The sequence below is a fragment of the Musca vetustissima genome, unplaced genomic scaffold (assembly GCF_032173495.1).
Source record: "Musca vetustissima isolate MV318-11 ecotype Yass unplaced genomic scaffold, APGP_CSIRO_Mvet_v1 utg212159, whole genome shotgun sequence".
Lineage (NCBI taxonomy): Eukaryota > Metazoa > Arthropoda > Insecta > Diptera > Muscidae > Musca > Musca vetustissima.
Window position 1 is genome coordinate 22,428 of NW_026885797.1, and position 26,702 is coordinate 49,129.

Sequence of the window (26,702 nt, forward strand, 5' to 3'; positions counted from 1 at the left end):
AGATAAAAACCAGTAAGGAAAGTAGTAAAGTCGGACGGGGCCGACTATATGATACCCTTCACCACTATGGGTATATTAAACAGGACTATTAACATGCAATTGGATGAAATAAAATATGTTTTATTTATCTAAATGTGAATCTACCTAGATATATCCATAAAGTATGTAAATGGACTTCAAACAAATATAAATAGGTCATCCTTTGGGCTATGTATGTAGTTCTAGAAAACGCAACTAAGTAATTCTATGCCCAATTTTGTACGTTGTGCAAAATTTGATGTCAATCTGACTAACATGAGGAGTTTGATGCACAATTTACTTGAAATCGGGCGAAAATATATATGCAAGCTCTATCCAAATATTAAGCGATTTCAAGCAAACTTGTCACAGGTTAGATTATACTAATATCAGAACGTTTTGTTCTTATTGGTTCCATGGTGCATAAATTATTTAAAATGAATCTATAATAAAAGGGAGCTATATCTAAATCTGGACCGATTTTCACGAAACAAGGCAGATATCACTCTAGACTCAATTCAGTACGTTATGCCAAATTTCGTGCAAATCGAAAGATATATAGCGACTTTGGTGCACCATTTTCATGAAATCGGACGAAACTATATGTTGGAGCTATATAGAAATCTGGACCGATTTTATCGAAACTTGGCAAATTTCGTGCAAATCGAAGGATATATAGCGACTTTGGTGCAACATTTACATGAAATCGGACGAAACCATATATGGGAGCTATATCTAAATCTGGGCCGATTTTCATGAAACTAGGCAGACATCATTCTAGGCTCAATTCAGTACGTTATAACAAATTTCGTGCAAATCGAAGGATATATAGGGACTTTGGTGCACCATTTACATGAAATCGGACGAAAGTATATATGGGAGTTTTATCTAAATCTTGACCAATTTTCACGAAACAAGGCAGACATCACTCTAGGCTCAATTAAGTACGTTATGCCAAATTTCGTGCAAATCGAAAGATATATAGCGACCTTGGTGCACCATTTACATGAAATCGGACGAAACTATATATGGGAGCCATATCAAAATCTGGACCGATTTTCATGAAACTTGGCAGACATCACTCTAGGCTCAATTCAGTACGTTATGCCAAATTTCGTGCAAATCGAAGGATATATAGGAACTTTGGTGCACCATTTACATGAAATCGGACGAAACAATATATGGGACCTATATCTAAATCTTGACCGATTTTCACGAAACTTCACAGACATTATTCTAGGCTCAATTCAGTACGTTATGCCAAATTTCGTGCAAATCTAAAGATATATAGGGACTTTGGGGCACCATTTACATGAAATCGGACGAAACTATATATGGGAGCTATATCTAAATCTGGACGGATTTTCTCGAAACTCGGCAGACATCACGCTAGGCTTAATTCAGTTGGTTATGCCAAATTTCGTGCAAATCGAAAGATATATAGAGACTTTGGGGCACCATTTACATGAAAACGGACGAAACTTTATATGGGAGGTATATCTTAATCTGGACCGATTTTCACGAAACTTCACAGACATCATTCTAGGCTCAATTCAGTACGTTATGCCAAATTTCGTGCAAATCGAAAGATATAGAGGGACTTTGGGGCACCATTTACATGAAATCGGACGAAACTATATATGGGAGCTATATCTAAATCTGGACCGATTTTCACGAAACTTGGCAGACATCTTTCTAGACCTAAATGATTAGGCTGTACTAAATTTCGTGCAAATCGAAGGATATATAGTGACCGTTTACATCAAATCGGTTAAATATATATATGGGAGCTATATCTAAATCTGAACCGATTTTTCCCAATTTCAATAGGGTTCGTCCTTGGGCCAAATAAGTGACCTATGCCAAATTTCATCCAATTCGGATCATAAATGCGACCTGTACTTTGTTTACAATTTAACATGCACAGACAGACAGACGGACGGACGGACATGCATAAATCGACTTAAAATGTGATTCTATGTATATTTTCAAAAGGAACCATGTGTCTATCTCGTTTCCTTTTGCCTGTTACAAACATATGCACAAAGACATAATACCCTGTGCCACAGTGTGGTGAAGGGTATAAATATAGAATTATCAATAGGCGTGGATTAAAAAAAATTAAGAATCATCACTAGGTGTGTATTAAAAATAAATAAAACATCATCAACTGGTGTGGATTTTTTAAAGGACTAGCAATAGGAGTGGATTTTTTAAAAAATATTTTTTAAAGGACCAGCAATAGGTGTGGATTTTATAACAAATATTTTTTAAAAGCGTGGATGTGTTAAAAAATATTTTAAAGTATTAATAAGTGTGGATATATTAAAAAATTATTTTTGGGGCTGAAGATGCATGGGATTTTTTAAAAAAAAATTTAAAGGACTATCAAAAGGCGTTGATATATAAAAATATATTTTTTAGGATTCTTTAAAAAATCCATAATTAGGCATGGATTTTAAAAAACTGATTCAAAAATGGATTTTTTAAAAAATATTTTTTAAATTTCAAAAGTATTGGATATTAAAAAAAATATTTTTTAAATAACCATCAAAAGGGGTGAATATTTTAACAAATATTTTTGTAAAGGGCCATCAATAGGCGTAAATATTTTAAAACTTATTTCATGGAGCGCAGGAGGCGTGGTATTTGTATACCCTTCACCACACTGTGGTACAAAGTGTTATATTTTTGCGCATATGTTTGTAACAGGCAAAAGGAAAACAGATAGACACAAGGTTCATTAGCATAGAATCACTTTGTGAGTCGATTTATGCAGGTCCGATTTATGCATGTCGTCTGTCCGCCCGTCTGCCCTTCTGTCTGTCTGTCCATGTTAAATTGTAAACAAAGTGCAGGTCGCATTTTTGATTCGAATTGGATGAAATTTGGCCCAAGGACGAACCCTATTGAAATTGGGAAAAATCGGTTCAAATTTAGATATAGCTCCCATATATATTTTCGTCCAATTTAAGGTGAATGGTGCACCAAAGTTCCTAAATATCCTTCGATTTGCACGAAATTTGACATAGCGTTCTTATTAAAGTCTAGAATGATGAGTGGTAAGTTTCGAGAAAATCCGTTCCGATTTCGATATAGCTCCCGTATATATGTTCGTCCGATTTTATGTAAATGGTCCACAAAAGTCCCTCTATATCATTGGATGTTGAATTGAGTCTAGAATTAAGTGTGGAAAGTTTCGATATAGCTCCCATTTATACATATATATTCGTCCGATTTTAATTTTCTCTTAATTTTGCAGAAGGTATCAAATTGAGACTTGCGTTGAGTATTGCGTTTTGCAGCGATAGCTTCCATATGTATTTTGAACGGTTGTCTGATTGGAAATATTTTTTTAACAATGCAGCGTACCAAATAGCCTTTATATAGCCGTGGATTGTCTAAAATTAGTTTTCCAAAGGACTGTAAGTAAAACATGTGAAAAAGCGATAAGTTCGGCCCGGCATACCCTCCACCATAGATATACTGACAGGTACTCGAAATAAAAATATAGGGAACATACCAAAAAGTGTACCTATACCGACATTTCTAAAAACCGATTATGGTTCTAAATATTGGTCCTAGACCGCATGTTTCTTTTGACCAAATTTGTTTCAAAAATTTTTGACTTCATCCCACATTTGCCCATCTATATATATGTATATATAAGGTTAATTACACTGTGCGACACGAAAATTTTTCAGGGGTTCTAATGTACCAATTCTGTTTAGTTGAAGTCCCTGGACCACGAAAATACCTTTGATTTTTCTGGGTCACTTCGAAAATTAATTTTATAACGGTAAATATAGAGAAAAACGCGGTTTCATGGATTTTCCATTTGAAACTTAAATAACTTATTTACTTTATAACGGATTTATAATATTCTTTTTTTCTATCGAAGAGTACAATTTTTCCTTTCAAACAAGATATATATTTGGTAAATCGGTTGAGGATTGGCTGAGTTACAGCGGTTGAAATGTGAAAAAATACGCATAAAGTGACAAAATTTATTTTTCTTCGGACTGTACGATGAAGTTATGATATCAAGCCATATAAGTTTTATTATATTACGGGGAAGAAAATTAAATTAGCTTTCGAAAATGATAAAAATCAAAAAAATCGGTTAAAAAATGAATGACTTCTACACATTTTTGTATTGATTCTATGCATATTCTCTAAAGGAAATATGGGCCTATCTCGTTTCCCTTTGCCTGTTGCAAACATAACGGTTTGTAACAGGAAACGATACAGACCCATATTTCCTTTAGAGAATATGCATAGAATCAATACAAAAATGTGTATAAGTCATTCATTTTTTAACCGAATTGTTTGATTTTTATCATTTTCGAAGGCTAATTTAATTTTCTTCCCCGTAATATAATAAAACTTATATGGCTTGATATCATAATTTCATCGTACAGTTCGAAGAAAAATAAATTTTGTCACTTTATGCGTATTTTTTCGCATTTCAACCGCTGTAACTCAGCCAATCCTCAACCGATTTACCAAATATATATCTTGTTTGAAAGGAAAAATTGTACTCTTCGATAGAAAAAAACAATAGTATAAATCCGTTATAAAGTAAATAAGTTATTTAAGTTTCAAATGGAAAATCCATGAAACCGCGTTTTTCTCTATATTTACCGTTATAAAATTAATTTTCGAAGTGACCCAGAAAAATCAAAGGTATTTTCGTGGTCCAGGGACTTCAACTAAACAGAATTGGTACAATAGAACCCTTGAAAATTTTTTTTTGTTATTTTGTAGCACAGTGTTATCGACCTTATGTTATCGATCCCATAAGAACCCAATGTAGCAAATTTCAGCAAATTCTGCTGAAAAACGCGTTAAAGAACCCCAAAATACCGAAAATTGAGGAGTACCGTCATATGGGGGTACCAGAAAAAATTGACCTATATTTATAATTTTTAGTAGGGAGATTTGCTACCCAATAAGAACTCAAAGTACCAAATTTAAGCGAATTCGCTTGAAAAACACGCCCAAGAACCCCAAAATACCGAAAATTGGGAGTACCATTATATGGGAGATATGCCTAAACGTAGACCGATATATCCCATCATCGAACTTGACCTGCCTGCAGACAAAAGACAACTTCATGCAAAATTTCAGCACCCTATCTCAATTACTTCAGAAGATAGCGTGATTACAACAGACGGACGGACATGTCTAGATCGTCTTAGAATTTTTTTTAATAATTTCATAAAAAATTTCGATCCTTCAATATTCCTGGATTTATTAAAAAATAGTTTTATGTGAGTCATTAATTTTCCAGTGTTTAAAAATAGATCCGTATAAAAAATGTAGGTTCTAAATGGTCATCGAAATTATTATTTCAAATTACAGATTTTTAAAAAAACAATTGCCAAGGAACCAAAAGTTTTTGAATGTCAACTTTTTATACCCTTCACCACTCTGTGGTACATGGTATTATGTCATTGTGCATATGTTTGTAACAGTCAAAAGGAAACGAGATAGACACATGGCTCCTTTTGAGAATATGCATAGAATCACTTCTTAAGACGATCTATGCATGTCCGTCCGTCCGTCTGTCTGTCCATGTTAAATTGTGAACAAAGTACAGGTCGCATATATGATCCGAATTGGATGAAATTTGGCAGAGCTCATTGCTTTGGCATAAGGACGAACCCAATTGAAATTGGAAAAAAATCGGTTCAGATTTAGATATAGCTTCCATATATGTTTTCGTCCGATTTAATGTATACGGTGTACCAATGTCCCTATATATCTTTCGGTTTGCACGAAATTTGGCACAGCGAACTGAATTAGGTCAAGAATGATGTGTGTTAAGTTTCCCGAAAATCGGTTCAGATTTATATAAAGCTCCCATATATATTTTCGTCCGATTTTATGTAAATGGTATACCTAAGTCCCTATATACCTTTCGATTTGCAAGAAATGTGGCACAACGTAATGAAATAGGTCAAGAATGATGTGTGTTAAGTTTCCCGAAAATCGGTTCAGATTTAGATATAGCTCTCATATATATTTTCGTGCGATTTAAGGTAAATGGTGTACCAAAGTCCCTATATATCTTCCGATTTTTACGAAATTTGGCACAGCGTAATAAATTAGGTAACGAATGATGTGTGTTATGTTTCCTGAAAATCGATTCAGATTTAGATATAGCTCCCAAATATATATTCGTCCGATTTAAGGTAAATGGTGTACCAAAGACCCTATTTATCTTTTGATTTTCACGAAATTTGGCACAGCGTAATAAATTAGGTCAAGAATAATGTGTGTTTAGTTTCCTGAAAATCGGTTCAGATTTTGATGTATCTCCTACATATTTTTTTCTTCCTATTTTATGTAAATTATGCACTAAAGACGCAAAGTTTGTCCGATTGCCACACACTTTTGTACAATGAACTGTAGTTAATATAAATTAATCTCTGGCAAGTCTCGTTGAAATCGGTTCAGATTTAGATATAGGTTTGCCAAACTCCTCATGTTTATCAGATATTTATCCAAATAATCAACGGGTATCCGATTGATATTTGCTTTAAATTGATTTACATAATTTTGTCCCATTGTAGGAAGCAAAAATATATCTGACCAAATGATAAATTTAGTATAGGTTGCAGAATGACATGTTTAGGGATCCAATTTCATTTTGCTGGCCCTTCAAAAATTCGACGTCTGTTAGGATTCATCTGTTGAATATACCCAAAGTGTTGAAGGGTATCATATAGTCGGCCCCGTCCGACTTTACTACTTTCCTTACTGGGTTGAAATTATTTTTTGTAAATGCGTGGTTTTTTAAAAATATTTTGGTCTATATATACTGAAAAATAATTTTGTGCCAATTTCATCTAAATGTTGCATCAAATATCCAACTTTTTCAACGGTGATAACTAAATGGAATGGAATTTTTTACACCAAATTGTGCCCAGAATGACATGTAGAATTCGCTTCGGATTAGGATATAGCTCCTATATTTATTTCTACAGATTTTTTTGCAAAGTATGCACCAAATTACTTATAAAGAACAAAAGCGTTTTTTTTTTGTAAATAATATTTATTTAAGAGTATTATCATTTGTTCATTTTTATCATCATATAATATAATCAAAAATCGATTTCGTTTTAGCTTAAAATTAAGTAGTGGTTATAATATTTTATAATCGTATTGAAAAAAAAAAAACAGAATAAACATTTAAAATTGTAGATAGTGTCGTGGAGATGAATAAAATATTTCACAAAAAGAAAAAAAAACTTAATTTTATTATTTATAAAAAAATACATTTAACTATTATAAGAAGATGAAGAAAGAAAAAAAAAACTTGGAAAATAAAATAAAAAAAATCAAAATATTTATAGAAATTAAAAGCAATAAAAGCATTATGTGTGACATATAAATTTGTGGCAGTATAAAGTTTCGTTTTGCATTATTTTTTATGTTTACTTAAACGCAATTACTTAAAATAAAAATTTTTTATATATACTTATATATATGTTGATGTTTTCCATTTATACTAAAATTAATTTTCTTAAATTTTTTTTTTTTTAGTTTTCGAATATAAAAAATACATTAAGTGTACATATCCAAAAAACTTTATATCCCAAAAATCAATCTGTTTTATAGAATTTTGAATTTTTTGTTAGTTGGAAAAAAATAAATTAAAAACAGATTTTGTTTTTTTTTTTTTTTTTTTTTTGAAAGATATAAACAAAAGCGATTTTTTGGGAAAATTAAATTTTCAAATTTCGGGTTTTTATATTTTCATGAATAGAATGACTCTCTTATATAATTAAAAAAAATTACAAATTAAAAACAAAATGTTTTTGTTTTTTGATATATTATTTTTAAATCGTTACACTGTGCTACAAAATTTAAATAATTTGTTAAGGATGATGTAGTTTAGAATCGAGGTTATATTGGGGGTATTCAAAATTTTAGAATTTAAAAAAAATACTGGAACTTCATTTGTATACCAAAACGTATTGAAGTGTATTCAAATCAATCAATAAAACATAATTTTAAATTTTCCCAATAGAACCTAAATTCTATTCCGCATCACCTTACAAAATAAAAATATTATTTTTTATAGTTTGTTGTTGTTTGTAGCACATTATCATTTGATATTAACATTCTTGTCCCATATCATTTTTGTTTTCCTAAAAACTAAATACACATATAAATTTTTTTATTGAATACATTAAATATATTTTTGTGTATGCATGCCTATATAATTATTGCATATATAAATTCTGTGCTTGTATTTGATGATATTTTTATACATTGAATTAATGAATGATTTTCGTTTTATCTTTGCTTTAATTTAAATTGGATTTTTTAAAAGAAAATATTATAATAATGGCGTTTTATATTAAAAAAAAATATAAAATAGATAAAGGAATGAAAGAAAAAAAGAACAAGAAAAAATGTCAAGAATTTTTACAAGTAAAATAATTATATTTATATTTGTTTTTTTTATACGAAAATTTTGAAAAATTCTTAATTATTCGTTTAAAAAAAATCTCAAAACTATTTCTATTTTTTATTTAATTTCATAAAAGTTATATAGAAATTATACTAAAAATATATAGTGTGTTTTTTTCTTGTTATTTTTAGAAAATTGAAGGAAGAAGAAAAAAATAATTATTATTTTTTATTCTTGTTGTTGTAATATTAAACTTATATATTAAGGAAAGTAAACTAATATTTGTTATTATTATTTCGTTAGGTTCTACTTCCTAACATTTATCATATTATTGTTTATTGTTGTTGCTATAGAATTTTGAAGCAGTTGAGCTGAAGTAGTGCAGCCATTGCTGTTTCGCCATCCAACTTATCAATCCCATTCACCGATATACAAGCTACGTGGTGTTGGTATATAACCCCTTGTGGGTAAAGGCAATCGTCCATAGATGTGATTATAGGGTGAATCAACCAGATCGGCATCTATATTGGGGAAAAAATGAGAAATTGGAAAATATTATTATTTTAATATTTCATTTCAAATGTTTGTAATTATTTAAAAAATTATGAAATTAAAAAAAAACGTCCAAATTGTCCAAAACTAGTTTTCAAAACAAAAATAAAGAGAAAAAAAACAAATGACAAATTTCAGTACCTGGTCTATGAATCATTATTGTACATGTGTGGGTGAAGGGTATAATACAAAGTCTGTAGTTGACTTATTTTATACAGAAGAAAATCTATACATACTTCATAAGCTATATATCATAATTATAAAAAAATAAAATAAAAAATAAATAAACAAAATAAAAATATAACACTATAATTATATAAATTTTAAAATATAAATATTTAAAATCATAGTTAATAATTTATTAAAAGGTTGTCAATCGGCATTCATTTGACTTTTTGGTGCACCATTTACTTAAAATCGGACGAAAATATATATATGAGCTATATCGAAATCTAAACCGATTTCATTGAAACTTGTCACAGGTTAAAATATAAGTTATTTCAGTATGTTTTGTACATATCGGTCACATTTTTAGATCTTGGTGCATCACTTATTTAAAATCGGGAGAAAATATATATGGTAGCTCTAACCAAATTTGAACCGATTTCAACAAAACTTTCGCAAAGGTTGGAATATTTTTTTGAACTTTGGACTTTGATATACCATTTACACTAAATCTGATAAAAATATATATGGGAGCTATATCTGAGACGATTTCCACGAAACTTAACATACATAATTCTAGACTTTATTCAGTACGATATGCCAAATTTCGTGCAAATCGAAAGATATATGTGGACCAAATATATATGGGAGATATAGGTAAATCTGGACCGATTTTCAGAAATCTAAACACACATCATTCTAGACCTAATTTATTACGCTATGGCAAATTTCGTGCAAATCGAAAGACTTTGGAGCACCATTTACATTAAATCGGAGGAAAATATATATGGTAGCTATATCTAAATCTGAACCGATTTTCAGGAAACGTAACGCACATCATTCTAACCCTAATTCAGTACACTATGCCAAATTTCGTGCAAATCGAAAGATATATTGGGACTTTTATGCACCATTTACAAAAAATCGGACGAAAATATATATGGGAGATATATGTAAATCTGAACCGATTTTCAGAAAACTTAACACACATCATTCTAGACCTAGTTCATTACGCTATGGCAAATTTCGTGCAAATCGAAAGACTTTGGTGCACCATTTACATTAAATCGGAGGAAAATATATATGGGAGCTATATCTAAATCTGAACCGATTTTTCCCAATTTCAATAGGGTTCGTCCTTTGGCCAACTAAATGACCTATGCCAAATTTCATCCAATTCGGATCATAAATGCGACCTGTACTTTGTTTACAATTTAACACAGACAGACAGACGGAAGGACATGCATAAATCGACTTAGAAAGTGATTCTATGCATATTCTCAAAAGTAATCATGTATCTATCTCGTTTTCTTTTGCGTGTTGCAAACATATGCACATAGACATAATACCCTGTACCACAGAGTGGTGAAGGGTATAATTATAGTTTCGTCCGATTTTATGTAAATGATGCCACAAACTTCCATTATTTGTCCGATTGGGACAAAATTTTGCACAGCGCACTGAATCTGGTCCATGCTTATGTGTGCGGAGTTTTGTTGGAATCGGGTCACATTTAGATATAGCTCCCATTTATGCGGATGATGCACCAAACTCCCAAAATTTCTCCTATTGGCACAAAATTTTGCACATTATTCTGAATTAGGTCCAGACTGATGTCTGCGAAGTTTGTTAAAATCGGTTCAGATTTAGAAATAGCTCCCATATATAGCTTGGTCCGATTTTTTGTGAATGATGCACCAAACTCCCAATATTTGTCCGATTGGCACAAAATTGTGCGTAGCGAATGCTATTGAGCAAAAAAAGGATGCGTGATAAGGTTTGTTGAAATCGGTTCAGATTTTGATATAGGTTTTATATATATTTCGTTCGATATATATAGTCGTGCGATTTTATGTGAATGATGCTCCAAACTCCCAAAATTTTTCCGATTGGCACAAAATTTTGCACAGAGTTCTGAATTAGGTCCAGACTGATATTTGTGAAGTTTTGTTAAAATCGGTTCGGTTCAGCTCCCATATATAGTTTCGTCCGATTTTTTGTGAATGATGCACCAGACTCCCAATATTTGTCCGATTGGTACAAAATTTTGCATAGCGAATGCTATTGAGAAAAAAATGATGCGTGATAAGGTTTGTTGAAATCGGTTCAGATTTTGATATAGGTCTTATATATATATTTCGTTCGATTTTATGTAAATGGTGGAAATTTGGCAGAGGGTATTAAATTGAATATAGTGATTACAAAAAACAAATGGTGTATGCAACGGTTTCTCAATTAGGTCCATGTTATATAGCTCCCATACATAATTTGACTCGATTTCATACAAATTGTACACCAAAGAATCCAAGTCAGTCCGTTTGACATAAAATTTTTCATTGATTTCAGAATGGTATGTATATGGGGTTTTTCAATTAGTTCAAATATTTATCTAGATAGCATACAGGATATTGTATTACCCAAAGTTGAAACATCAGGCCCCGTCCGACTGAGCTCTCCTTACTGGTTTATAATTTTTATAATTCACGCATTAATTATAAACATTTTAAATTATTAGAATTATGAATTATAAAAATTATAAATCATAATAATATTGGTATAATTTATATAATAATATAAAATAACATATAATTTTCTAATTGTATAATTTTTATGAATTAAAAATTTTATAGTCTATAATTTTAAAAATTTAAAATTTTAATAATAGTAATTACACATATTTTCTTAAATTGTTTTCAATGTAAAGTTTATAAACTAAAAAAAATCTGGAAAAAAATTTCTTTGGAAATTTCTCTCCACGAATCTTCTGGTGAATGTCCTCGGCATAACCATATGTGTATTTTACAAGAATGTTTGTACAATTTTGAAATTTGTCATTTTATTTTTGTTTTTTTTAATGTAATATTTACATGGGAATTCTAAAAAAAATGTGGTAAGGGAATTGGGTTTGAAAGGGTTTATTTTTCGAAATCATAAAGTTAGTCCAGTACCGTAATGTAATGTAACACACACAACCATACAAAAACGAGAGGGGATAATATACAACAAGGGAATATCATGGTGTTGATGGTGGTTTTGGGGAAGTCAGGGTCTATGGGTCATGATATGGGTGAGCAGTGGAAATCAGGAAATTAAAAAAAAAACAGTTTACGAAAATAAGTAAAAAGCAGCAATTGAAAACATATTTACAGCAGTTTTGAGTGAAAACCCCTACGGAATCACACTATAACGTTCCAAAAACAACAACATAACCTCAAAAACAAAAACTTAAAAACCAATTAAAAAAACCGGAACTTAGAAAAGAAAATGGAAAGGGGGAAATTGAAGGCAAACCTATTTGGGAATTTCGATTGTCGTTGTGGTGGTGGGTGGGGTTCGTTTTCAGCTAATAGTCAAGAATTTGTATCTTTTTTAGGCTTAAACTTCGTTGTTTGCGGGGTTTCAGATAGCCATAAATGGATTCCAGATCGCTTATGTCCACACGACTAGATGAACGGCTGGCACGTCCTGAATGTTGTTGGGGTGGCTGTTGCTGCTGCTGGGATGATTGTTGCTGCTTATTTTCCGAGCTAAGCTTTTGGGAGCTTTCATATTGATTCTTCTCTTGATTTTGATCCTTTGCCTTGGCGGTTTCCAAACCATTGTTATTGTTGTTGTTGTTGTTGTTATTGCTATTTTTTGTTAAATCATTTTTTTGTTTAAAATTATTCAGAAGAGTTTCGGTTTTGGTTACAACATTATTATTTAAATCAAATTGTTTATTATTGCCAGCTGGCTTATTGGAGCTTAACAAATTTTTTAAATTCATACGTTTGGCACCCCGCCACATGGGTGCTGGCACCAGGGGCTTAATTGTATCCTGACTATATGCAGGCGGTTCCTGTTGCCGCTGAACACTACTCAAATTAATTTGTGAATTAAATTTCTTGGCATTTCGAAGACCCTGACCCATTTCACCATGAATTTTGACACGATCATAGATATTTGTGGTGGAGGGAGCCTTTACAATCCGCTGACGTCCTCCATACATATAAAGTGAACCCTCTTCATTGGGTTCTTCGAAAAAGCTCTCAATCGATTGAGATTTACCACGCATTTGTAAGAGATTAGATGTGGACTTGGGTGCCTGGTTGGGAGTAGCCTTTTGGCCTTTGGTTTCATTGCCCTTTGCAGAGGCGTGCCTTTGCGGTGTGGGGGAGCGAATTTGCCTTAAACGGGCCCTATCAACATAGCCACTGTCCACGTGGCTATGCGATTGACGTCTCTCCTTCGAGGGTGATTGTTGACGATATTTGTGACGGGCGGCATGTTCATTGAATTTATGTCCCCCCTTCCCCTTGTTGGGCATCTCCAATTGTTTCTTGAAGTCCATTTGTGAGAGATTGAAATCATCCATATCATCGAAATCGTTGTTCAAATCAAAGGCACTGCTATAGTCATAGAGGCGATTGGTTTTGGGTTTCATATAGCCACTGTATTCATAGGTCTCTTCCGATTGGGAGAGATGTTCTTCACGGCCCAGCAGCGAGACATCACTGTCACTGCACCATTTGACCATACCACGTGCTTGAGAGCTGTGAGCGGAACGTTCTTTGCCGGCGGCTCCTGCCGCACCGCTAAGCAACTGATGTTGCCTCAGCTGTTGTTGACTCAAACTGCGTACCGGCCGCTTAGGTGTTGGAACCCCAAAGAGCGGTGCCAGCGTATAACAACTTACACAATTACAATTATTATCGATCTGGGTACTGGAACGGCGTGTGGGCCTTGACTGGTGGTGAGAACGGCGACGGCGTTCCATTTCCAAATCATCGCTATTGAAATACAAATCATGGGCCTTGTAGTAAAATTCCCCTGGAGCCGAACGGGTATGTGGTGCCTGATGGCGTCCACACATATACGACGAACTATGGCCCGAACGATTATGATGATGATGGTGATGATCACGATGATGGTGATGATTGGCCGACGAAGACGATGATGACGGTGGCGGCATGTGATTGTGATAAGCTCTTGGCGGATTGTAATGATGGAAATAATTGCCACCTGGTTTAATGGCCTTGTGATTATAATGCTGTTGTTGTTGCTGATGTTGTGAATGTGTTGGTGGCTGTTGAACCTGTGTAAAATTTACATTTCTTGTCTGTCCATAAATATTGTCCAAAGAGGAGTCATTTGTCGAAGAGCCCAATGGACCCATGAAATTTGTCATTAAATTGTGTCCTGTCTGTTGTTGTGGTGGTGGTGCTAATGTTGTTGTTGTTGGCAACAAATTATTATTATTGCTATTAATATTACTATTATTATTGTTGTTGTTAGGCATAGAATTAGCTATAGATGAAGGAGAAGCGGCAGAAGAAACAATAGAAGAAGTAGTAGCAGAAGAAGAGGGCAATGGTACAGCAGCAGCATTAGTAGCTGCATTGGAAGAACTATGGGACATGGCCTGAAGATTATGATGATGCTGTTGTTGTTGTAGGTGGTGGTGCTCATTACTGAAAGGTGCAAAATAATTATAAAAATTCGCTGGACCCATAGCGCTGGGTCCACCAACACTGGGATGATAAAACATTCCAGCAATTGTGGCAGTTGCTGTTGCCGCCGCATTCCCATTTGTCAGTCCCAGCGATTGGTGTTGCTGATGTTGTCGTGTCCCGTCTGTACTATTACCACTAATAAAAGTCGTCGTGGCAGTCGCTGTTAAGGCGGCTGCAGCAGCTGCGGCTGCCGCTGCTGCTGTTGGTGCAGAGGCGGCTGCCGCTGCAGCTGTGGTCGCTGTCGCAGTCGTTGCAGAAGCTGTACTATGTTGTTGTTGTTGATGATGAAAATGTGATTGTTGTTGATGCTGTTGTTGTTGTTGATTATTATTATAAATACCTATGCCACTTTCATAGCTGCGCGTGTGCCACATTTGTTGCGCATGCGCGTGTGCATGTGCATGATGATGCATTGGGTGTGAGTGCTGTTGTTGTTGTTGCTGTTGTTGGGCAACAGCCTGTGCCGCAGCTGCAGCCATCATTTGTTGTTGCTGTATGTGATGTGGGTGCATGTGTGGCGGTGCCGGAGCATGCATTGCCGGATGCATGGGCATCATGATTGAAGTCTTCTTTTGATTGTTGGTCAAGGTGTTCATTGCGCTAGCTGGCACAACACCGTTGCGATGTTCATGTTCTTTGGCCGATTTCGAGGAGGATTTCACAAAATTGGGTACGCGTGCACGCAGGCCACAATAGTAGGGATCATCTACGGGAAGAAACCAAAAATAATAAAAATATTAGTAAAACATATTCGGAAAAGAAAATAAAATTAATGACAAATTCTGAAGGGCACTAAAGGGAATTATGGGTGCTGGCAACAGGGGCTTAATTGTATCCTGACTATATGCTGGGGTTTCCTGTTACCAATCAAATACAATTGTGAATTAAATTTCTTGACATTTTGATTTCTTGGCATTTGATTTCACCACGTATTTTGACACGATCATAAATATTGGCGGTGGAGGGGGCCTTAACAATTCACTGCCGTCCTTCATACATATAAAGCGATAGCTTTTCATTTGCTATTTCAAAAACACTCCATCGATTGATATACCACGATTTGTCTCTGAGAGACACTAAAGGGAATTTCGAAATAAATTTTCTGGAAGGTCTTTAACAGTAAACGAAAAAATAAAAATCTATTAAAACCCACAAATGAAACGTACGCGGATCAATACCCAAATGAAAAATACGGAGTAGTTCAGGACAGCAAAAACCTCAGTTAATAGAAGAGGCCTTAAAATAAAGAATGATGCGACAATCCTATAGGCATTCGGAAAATTATTTCTTAAAAGATCCGTTCATAGAAGTCGTTCTAATTATATAATTTCTAATAGGTCTATTGGAGGTTATTGCTACTTTTGCCAAAATACTTCATGGAGTCTTATGTGATTTTTTCGAGGTGTTGCAATCGGAGTAACAACTTTTATATTTATTCCCTCTGGTGGTGAAAAATATAAAAAAGTAAAAAGTCATCAAATTCGACAGTGACAATCTTTTTGAGGATCGAATAAATACAAATTCTAGTGGTACCATTTATTGAAACTAATTTTTAATATCGGCCAAACATTGACTTAACAAACATATATACCTTTTTACCTTTTAAAAAGTCGACTGGGACCCTCAAAATGTCCAGAATGGATGTGGAGCCTTTATGTAAGGGCTACTTGAAATAATAGACCTATTTAGAAAGTATTTTTGGTGGAGGTGTGGTGGAACTCTGTTACACATTAAGATAGCAAAAAGTTTTTAAAAATGTGCCAAAATATTCAGATCATATGGACGATACGACAAGTATTTACCTATCAAGCAAATTGTCTGTGGAGATCCTTAACACTATGCGAATGCAAAATTCCAGCCACATCGGTTGGAAAAAGCGTCTAGGATCCCTATAATACTGTGCATAGGACGGGTCTTTTATATTGGAGTTCACAGCGACCTTTACGACCGCATTTTTTTTTAGAAAATACGGCCATGACCCTTTAAAATATCCCAAATGGTGTTTAACCTATATTGAAAAAATCCTGAGCGTGTGTCATCTATCCAAGAGAACCCGATGTCCCCCATTTCATTTCATCAAATCGATTGGAAATTGAACTGTTCAAAATCATTTACAATATATTAGTATGGGGGAAAGAGAAATCCATTATTTTCATATGCACTATAGGACTTTATTTAACATGCTTTGGAATATCCGATTATGGCCAAATATGCACCGTTTTGTTTTATGATTTGTTGCCATTTTAAAGGTAGGGGGTCATAATGCGTCTCTCATAGAGGTCCTTCTCTCTATTTGCAAAAAACTCTAGTAGTCGATTTTCACAATCCTCCCTAGATACCTATTTTTTATACCCTTCACCACACTGTGGTACAGGGTATTATGTCTTTGTGCATATGTTTGTAACAGGCAAAAGAAACGAGATGGACCGATGGTTCTTTTTAAGAATATGCATAGAATCACTTACTGAGTCGATTTATGCATGTCCGTCTGTCCGTCTTTCCGTCCATGTATTTTTGTGAGCAAAGTACAGGACGCATTTATGATCCGATTTGGATGAAATTTGGCACAAGTCATTTATTTGGCCCAAGGACGAACCCTATTGAAATTGGGAAAAATCGGTTCAGATTTAGATATAGCTCCCATATATATTTTCGTCCGATTTGAGGCAAATGGGGCACAAAAGTCCCTCTATATCTTTCAATTTGCACGCAATTTTGCACAGAGTACTGAATTAGGTCCAGAATGATGTGTGCCAAGTTTCGAGAAAATCGGTTCAGATTTAGGTATTGCTCTCATATATAGTTTCTTCCGATTTAAGGTAAATGGTGCACCAAAGTCCCTACATATCATTTGATTTGCATGAAATTTGGCATAGGGTACTGAATTAGGTGCAGAATGAAGTGTGCTAAGTTTCGTGAAAATCGGTCCAGATTTAGACATAGCGCCCATACATATTTTCGTCGGATTTAAGGTAAATCGGTCTCCAAAGTCCCTATATATCTTTAGATTTGCGCGAAATTTGGCATAGGGTACTGAATTGGGTCCAGAATGGTGGGTGCTAAGTTTCGTGAAAATCGATCGAGATTTAGATATAGTTTCCATATATATTTTCGTCCGATTTAAGGTAAATCGGTCTCCAAAGTCCCTATATATCTTTCGAAGAAATTTTGCAATGAATTCTCAACCAAGCTCCGGAAGTTTCTGGCGAGTCACTGTAGATGTGTGTGGCCTAGCGTTGTCCTGGTGGAACTCGACCCTCTCCGGTATACCTGTACGAGGTGCATCCTTAACATCAAAAATTCCTGAACGGAATCTACGAAACCAAAATTGCACATAATTGGTTTTTACAGTATCGGAATTATAAACATCATTCACAATTTTAGGCGCTTGGCTTGCATTTTCGCCTTTGTCAAAGAAAAACTGTAAAATGTATCGATTTTTCTATTTGTTCACTTCCATTTTTAACACCCTGTAACTCACAACTGAATGCACCAAATAAAAAACTTCAATATAATTTTTTACTGCGAAACGTCACACTTCCAACGAACATAAATCTGAAATTGATTGATCGATACTTTACGAGAAATCTATCAGTACAACCATCTGCCGAATAAAAAATTGATCTATTTTTTCCAACTTAATATTTACTATAAATAGATCGAGCTTGAATTTGGGACTCTACTTCTGATACCTTCCCACACAAAGTGTCAACATTTTAAAAATTTATCAAGTAAATATAAAGATAATGTCTGATTTGATGCAAAAACAACATAAAATTTTTCCGAACCTATATTTATAGGTCCACATTGTACGCATATCCCCTATATATATTCATTATGTCGGAAGTTGTAACCACACATTCAAAAATCGATCGCTATATATATAGTAATATTCCAATTGAGGTTTAAAGAATATTGCAAATAGATTGCAATATTCTTCTGGTGGTGGATATAAAAAGTTCGGTCTGACCGAAAGATTAGAAAATTATTTAATTATACCCTACACAACTATGTTGTCAGGGTATTATAGCTTTGTGCACCCCCAAAAGTTTGTAACGCCGCAAAATATTGGTCCTAGACCCACCTTTAATTATACCGATCGTCATATCTCCACTAGCTGAGTCGATCTAGACATGTGTGTCCGTCCGTCTGTCCATTATAATTTGTAAACACGATACAGGCCACAGTTATGGACCAATCTTCACGAAATTTTGCATGTAGTTTTGGTTCTGGCCAATGAAGACCCCTATTGGTAAAGATTTGGTAAAGATCGGTTAATATTTAGGGGATGAAATGGACCAAATACTAAATTTTTATCGGTTTTTGTGGTCGCTCCAGAGGCCGCAATAATGGCCCGAATATCGTGAAATTTTGCATGGAGAAGGGGATCGGGCCAAAGAAGATCGGTCAATATTTAGCGGGTCAAATGGACACTGACTTTTGTGTGAAAAATGACAAAATTTGTATTCAATAGCGTATATATTTACCCCTGAAGGATATTATATCCAAGACGAGAGGTTGGCCTTTAAATTAATACCAATTATATTGTTGCATGTCCTCGGATGTGGGAGTTAAACCTAAATATTTACAGGTATCTCCGTATTCGTATATTATTTAGTAACCCATTATCACTATAGAGATCGGAACTATAGCGCTGATCGCTTTGAACCACAAATGAAAGCCGAACATCACAACACAACCCACGGTGAAGGGAATCTGCACAATAGCTGTACTGAATACTCGTAATATCCGGAAAATATGACAGTGTGAGGAAGAGGTGCTGTTTACATCTAATCGGGCAAAAGGGTGCAAATATCACGAAATATTGCCCAAGCTCGAAATAAACATCCGCAGAAAATTTGAGTTCCGTGGTAGTTGTGTAGGGTATCGTATGGTCGGCCCTGTCCGACTATACTGCTCCTCTCACTGGTATTACTATATATCTCGTGATGTCTGGATTGTATGTATATTTAAAGGAAGCAATAACGCCTTCATAGGTTTATGGTACCCTATCCACGAAATTCAATATATGAAAACCTATAAATATTCAAAAACATAGCATACAACATAAAATGATTAAATTTTATAACCAACGGAGATGTGGACCAAAAAATTACAACAACAAAAATATATTAGAATATATGGACACAATAACAAACTTTCAACACAATTCCATACATAAATATCTGACTTGACTATATTGAATGACACTATGAATATTATTTTGCAAAACTATTGAATGGTGGTGGAGGTGGTAGTGTTTGAAATGAATATCTGTTTGGAGTTTTTTTTTCTTTAATGATATTATTAAATCAATGCCATTCACTTTGCATATGGACCATAGCACACCCTCTCTTTATGCTGTTGTCGATTTTCTTTTTTGGTTTTTGGGGAGATCAGATAGCAGACCAAGCTAACATAATGGCCTAAAAGATTGAGGTTTTTCTTTTTATTTGCAATTGTACTGCAATGAACCCAAGGATTGAATAACTGACTAAGAAGAAAAAAACAGCAAAACACAAAATATTATAGCCAGGTTATTGTTTTGGTTGACTGACTAACCCAATGCCGTCAATACTTGCAACTACTATGGCAAATCAGTAATGGTCAGTACAAGTCTTTTTGAAATACAAATCTAAATTTTGTAATCTAAAACCATGGCTAGATGTTGTTGATGACTTGTGCTGTTGATCCATAAATAAATCTATATAATGCACGAATCTATTAAAATTTATTATGAATATTATGAGCGGTTTAATTCAAAGTTTTGCGAAAAGCAACAATATTTTGTATGGCTTTTTTGAAGTACAACATGAGTAATATGACATCGATTTTTTGTGTTCCAATATATCCTAAATAAAAATGGAAAAAATCATCCAACTCATAGTGCTCTAATCTGAAACATTGTTGTGAAAAGTAAAACCCAGACAATTGCTTAATAAATAGCCAAAAAATCTCCCTATTCTGCCATACTTCGTATATTTGTCTTTGAATTGTGTTGTAATACCTAGTGAATATTCCTTGCATGTGTTTTTTTTTATTAAGGTATGCTAATATATTTTGCCATATTCGAATATCGTATTTTTGGGTTGGGTTATGGTTATGACTGTATTACAACACACAGCCGCCTACAATAGTCGTCGAAGTTCCTGGCATTTGAAACAATTGTAAGACAGTTGTTTGTGTGTTGTTTTGGCAACTGTTCGGCTGTAGCTCTCTTGTACTTACCATATTTCTTATTGTCTTTGCCTTTATCTGATTTGCCACGTGACAATTTAATACGAGTATCCACTTCGATGTCATCGTAGTCAGGCTGAAAAAATAGAAAATACAAAAAAATATTAAATATTTGGTAAAATGTGAAAAACTATTAATTGATTGGTTAATTATTGAGGTTATTAATGTTAACAAGGAACCAATAAGCAAAAATTGTAGTGGGACGGATCTGACATGTGTAATTTTACACATCTGGACTAAAACGGGCAAAAGTAAACACAATATATATTGCTACTTTGGAGTGTATACCTAAAATAACTTATATAAAAGAAGCTCCAAAGACGCTACATATCCGATGTCCATTAGTCTATCCAGAAGGAGTGTTTGTGTGGATAATTACCTTCGGACTTGATCTGGGGTTGGTATAGATAATAGGATGTTTGGTTCAATTTGGACATTCCATTCGCCTGATATTGGATTTGTAAATATTGAAAATTTTAAACAATTTAAAAAATCAAACCAATTTTTTTTGCGGCTATAGCAGGGTATTTTTTGGATGATATATCTGCAGTCAAATCGAATGAGGAATATTCTTCTAAAACATATGCTAGTTCTATCTCGTGTCCTTGTGCGTCATTCTACTTGTTGACCGCTAAAATGTCCCTCATAAGATTTTGGTTTCATCGTTTCTATAATAAAATCAGTCTCAAAAATTTAGATATCCGTTATTTTTGTTTGTTTTATCGAGTCGCTTTAGGGGTCTAATCACCATGATATTTTACTTGGCCTCCTCCCCGTGCCATTTGATGATAGTCGGTCAATATTTAGCTTTCACGTTGTTCGGGTCATAATTATGATTTTGATAACAGGCTCAAATATTGTTTTTGATCTCAAAAATAAATAAACGGTAATTCAAGCAACTAAACCTAAGCGGACCGACCCAAGACATAGAAGAAAATGTAAAAAAGATTGTGGGGTAACAATAAATGGGTACTGTAATATACCTTCATATAGTTTTTTATAGGATTTACGCCCTCAAATTGCAAATTTTTGCTAGGAGGTTTTTATCCTAAGATCCTTTAAATCTATCCTTTAAATACTAAAAAGGAGAGAACCTGTGAGAACTACAAATTCTAAATTACAGACATTTCATTTGGAAAATTATGCAATGTCTTTCAAAATACCAAAAATTGGATCAGACCTTTTTTGGTCAAGGTTCTATATTGACAATTTGAGATGGGAAGTCATTACTCTCAATGAACCGAAAATTACGTTTGCAAAGTGACGCGAGGGCTTTATATGGGACCATTAAACAGTTGAGAACTTATTTATGCAATTTTAAAAACCAAGTCGCAATGGATAGTCTATGCATGTGCAACATTTTAAAGACCTATCCTAAATATTGAGAGATTTATTTTAATTTTAACATGAATTTTACATGGACTTGGTTCAATTGTCAGTGAATTTAATTCTGTTTTTGATTTTTATACTCAATGGAAAGTAACAATTTTTGAATAATTCCATGCGGCTTTCGTAAAAATACTCTTTCGAGAAAACGAGTTTTAAATATCGGGGGTGCTCTCGACATCTCTGGTATATTTCGAAGATTTTTAAATTTTATTGGGGTCACTTTGTTAATCGATATTTGTTCAAACTAGGTTATGTTTAGCCCGAATGAACTTTTTACCTATCGGGACATTTATACTATCACAAATAAACATTCTTTTAAAAACATATATTACAGAAAATGGGACCTGGCATTTATGTGTGGCCTATATAGACAATTGTCACAAAATTCTTCAATAACCATGGTAAAATGCGACTAAAACTTCAAAATATTGACAATGTCAGCTTTCAAGAACAATTTATACCAAATAAGAGCCACAACGGTGGGAGAATGCGGCTAAAGACTTTACAATACGGAAAATGGATCGGTACCGTTATATTGGAGCTATACCAAAAACATAAACGGATGTCTATAATTTTTGGTAGGGACATTTAAGACCCCATAAGAACTTGAAAAATAAAGTAAGTGTCAATTCGGTTGCAAAACGTGCCCAAACTCCTTAAAATGCCGAATTAGGGGGCTACCCGGAAACGTGGTGCTTTGTTTGCTTTGGATTGGCCGATGATTACCAAAATTTCAGAGAATTTAAATTAAGGACCGTAGTATCTAAAAACGTAAAGAACTTTAAAACATGCTAAGTCGACTTAGCATACTATGGTTCGGAGGCGTCGATATGAACTATAGGTATTTATTTAACATGCTTCGGAATTTCCGATTTAGGCCAAATATGCACTGTTTAATTGTATGATTTCTTGCCATTTTAAATGTAACTTCATAATGCCTCTCTCATAGAAGTCCTGCTATCTATTTGCAAAACAATCTAGTAGTCGATATTCACAATCGACTCTAGATACAATTTTTTTTATCATTAAAGAATTTTTTCAATGCAAGAAAAAGAAGAAGATAATCGCTCGGTTTCAAGTCCGGATTGTGTGGCGGATGCATTAAATCTTCCCAACCGAAGTTTCCGAAGTTTCTGGAGAGTCACTGTAAATGTGTTTGGCCTAGCGTTGTCCGGGTGGAACACGACACCTCTCCTTTTGGCCAATTCTGACCGTTTCTGGTAAAATGTAAATGGTTTAAAACAGTTTTATGGTCGATTTTTAGCTCCTGGGGGAGGGGCTGACATGCCGGCCAACTTCGATCATTTCTCCGATTTTATCGACATTTTCGATGACCGGCCTAACTGTGCGAGGTCCATCTTTAAGATGCATCTTTAACATCAAAAATTCCTGAACGTTATCTACGAAACCAAAATTGTTTATAATTGGCTGTTACAGTATCGGAACCATAACCACCATTCACAATTTTAGCCGCTTGGCTTGTATTTTCGTCTTTGTCAAAGAAAAACTGTAAAATGTACCGAATTTTCTCTTTGTTCACGTCTATTTTTAACACCCGGCAACTCACAACTGAATGCACCAAACAAAAAACAGCAAAATAATTTTTTTTTTACTCCAATATGTCATCCTTCCATGGAGCATAAATTGGAAATTGTTTGATCGATACTTTACGAGAAATCTATCAGTACAGCCATCTGGCGAAAAAATAATGGATTTCTTTTTGCCCAACCTAATATATATCATGAACAAAAATGTATATTTTATATGAGTTTTATTTTCGTGTACGTTCGAAACCACAAAATTGATAACCTTGCATAATAAGTCTTTAAAAATAACGGTTGAAACTTTATTCAACAATACCAAATGTATTAAAAAACAAACATTAAAATACACCTGTTTTATAATGGAAATATATAAATAAAACAATAAACAAAAACTTAACTGAATCTTGAAAAGAAAAAACTAAACATCAAAACTAGTAATACCATATTAATTGAAATAACATATCAATATTCCATAATTGACATACAGAAACGGCAACTAAGCAAGTGTTAATAACAAACGAAGCTATATAACAAACTATTTCAATACTGCAATTAAAACACAAAATACAAAAGCAACTTCAATTAGTTTAATTGTTTTTGTTTTTCTGTTTTAATATAGGGGTGTTTACCCATAAATCTCAAGGTACTTTGAACGGGTCGAGAGAGTTAGCAATAGGGGTACTCAGAGATGGCAGGTATTTACAAATAGTTTAACACGTATACACCAAATAATAGATTTCAGAAATAAAGAACGAAATCATAACATGTAATGTTAAATCGCGTGTAATTAATATGCAAAGAATGCAGAATTCTTTTATTTTTCTTGGTCGAGTTTGTTTCAATAGCTACCATTGTTGTTGTTGTTGCAAACAACACTGACATACATACATCCATGCCAGCAAACTCGTGAATGTTGTTATTATTACAACAAGAAGTTGAGCCAAGCAAAAAAAAAAGTGTAATAAATTTTGTTACGATTTCAAGCAAGCCCAGCCAAAGCCCCACCTGAAAACCACCGCCTGCCTTTGCCTTCGTAATGGTTAAATACCAAAGCCAAGCAAGGTAACCAAGAATAAAAAGCAAAACAGAAACCACAACACAAATCAATTGAACAAGAAAAAAATATTTTTTATGGCATTTTTGTGTGTGTGTGTGTGTGTGTGCATAACTCCAGTGCTTGTTGCTTAAGTCTTTTGTTTGCTGGTGCAAAATATTGCAGCATTGTGATGCTGCCAGTAGCCAATGTGACAACAATGCGAACAACATATGACATTTTGTTATTATGTCTTTGTTAAGATAAAACCGATATAGGTACACAGATGTATGTACAAGTTTTTTTTATTGGACACTATATCATGGGGGTATTATATATATAAAAAAATAAATATATAGAGAGAGTGGGGGAGTTATGACGTAATAGGAATTTATAAAATATTCTGTTGGTATCATGTGATCTATTAAAAAAATTATAATTAGAAAATACTTAAACTTCTAAAATAAATTGGTATGCGAAGATTTATTGGAAATTTTGACCACATTATTGAAGGATCAGATTACAGCTAAATCTGTTTGAAAATGTTACTAGAACAAACATTTATAGGCCACACTATAACATAGAGTTTACATTTCTGGGTTAAAAATACTCTTCCAGAACACTAAACCAGTGAGCGGAGCTGTATAGTCGAACGGTGCCGACGATACCGTACACAACTACCACGGAAATGGAACTTTCTGTGGATGTTTATTCCGAGCCTGGGCAATATTTCGTGATATTTGCATCCTCTTGCCCGATTAGAGGTAAACAGCACCTCTTCCTTACACTGACATATCTTCCGAATATTACGAGTATTCAGTACAGCTATTGTCCAGATTCCTTTCACCGTGGGTTGTGTTGTGATGTTCGGCTTTCAGTTGTGGTCTATAGATCGACTCGAAAATAACACAAAAAATTAAGTTATCGGTCCACTTCATTCGAAAATTATTATCTGATCATCACTGAAAATTATAGGCGTTGTCCTTGACCATAGCTGGAACCTCATGGAACATTTCAAAGCGATCAGCGCTATAGTTCCGCTCTCTAGAGTGATAATGGGTTACTAAATAATATACGAATACGGAGATAACTTTAAATATTTAGGTGTAACATCCACATCCGAGCACATACAACAATATAATTGGTATTAGTTTAAAGGTCAACCACTCCTCTTGGATATAATATCACCTTCTCGGGTCTATGTCCTTCAGGGGTAAATATATACGCTATAGAATACAAATTTTGTCATTTTTCACACAAATGTCAGGGTCCATTTGACCCGCTAAATATTGACCGACCATTATAAAAACAGGCATGCTTATTCTTTGGCCCGATCCCCTTTCCAGCCAAAATTTCACGATGTTCGGGCCATTATTGCGGCCTCTGGAGCGACCAGAAAAACCGACAAAAATTTAGTATTTGGTCCATTTCATCCCCTAAATAGTAACCGATCTTTCCCAAAAACAATAGGGGTCTTCATTGGCCAGAACCCATCCTACATACAAAATTTGGTGAAGATTGGTCCATAACTGTGGCCTGTATCGTGTTTACAAATTATAATGGACAGACGGACAGATGGAGGGACGGACGGACACACATGTCTAGATCGACTCAGCTAGTCGAGATATGACGATCGGTATACTTAAAGGTGGGTCTAGGACCAATATTTCGCGGCGTTACAAACTTTTGGGGCTGCACAAAGCTATAATACCCTGACAAAATAGTTGTGTAGGGTATAAAAAACCCCTAAAAATGACTTTAAATAAATCAGGGCTCAGATTAGGTAAAATTAAAAAAACAAGTAAATACGTAGTTAAGTTCGCACGAACCGAACTTCACCAATCCTT

General features: G+C 34.1%; 1 protein-coding gene across 1 annotated transcript in view; it reads right to left on the reverse strand.

Moving 5' to 3' along the window:
- Positions 1–8,829: 8,829 nt before the first annotated feature.
- Positions 8,830–26,702, reverse strand: part of LOC133333042 (ataxin-2 homolog) — a gene marked incomplete at its 5' end in the record, with an annotated part of 30,441 nt that continues 12,568 nt past the window's right edge. The window contains 3 exons of the mRNA XM_061541377.1: positions 8,830–8,964; positions 14,993–15,358; positions 20,881–20,965. Coding sequence (XP_061397361.1) covers positions 8,855–8,964; positions 14,993–15,358; positions 20,881–20,965 — 561 coding nt within the window. The remainder of the gene's footprint in view (positions 8,965–14,992; positions 15,359–20,880; positions 20,966–26,702) is intronic.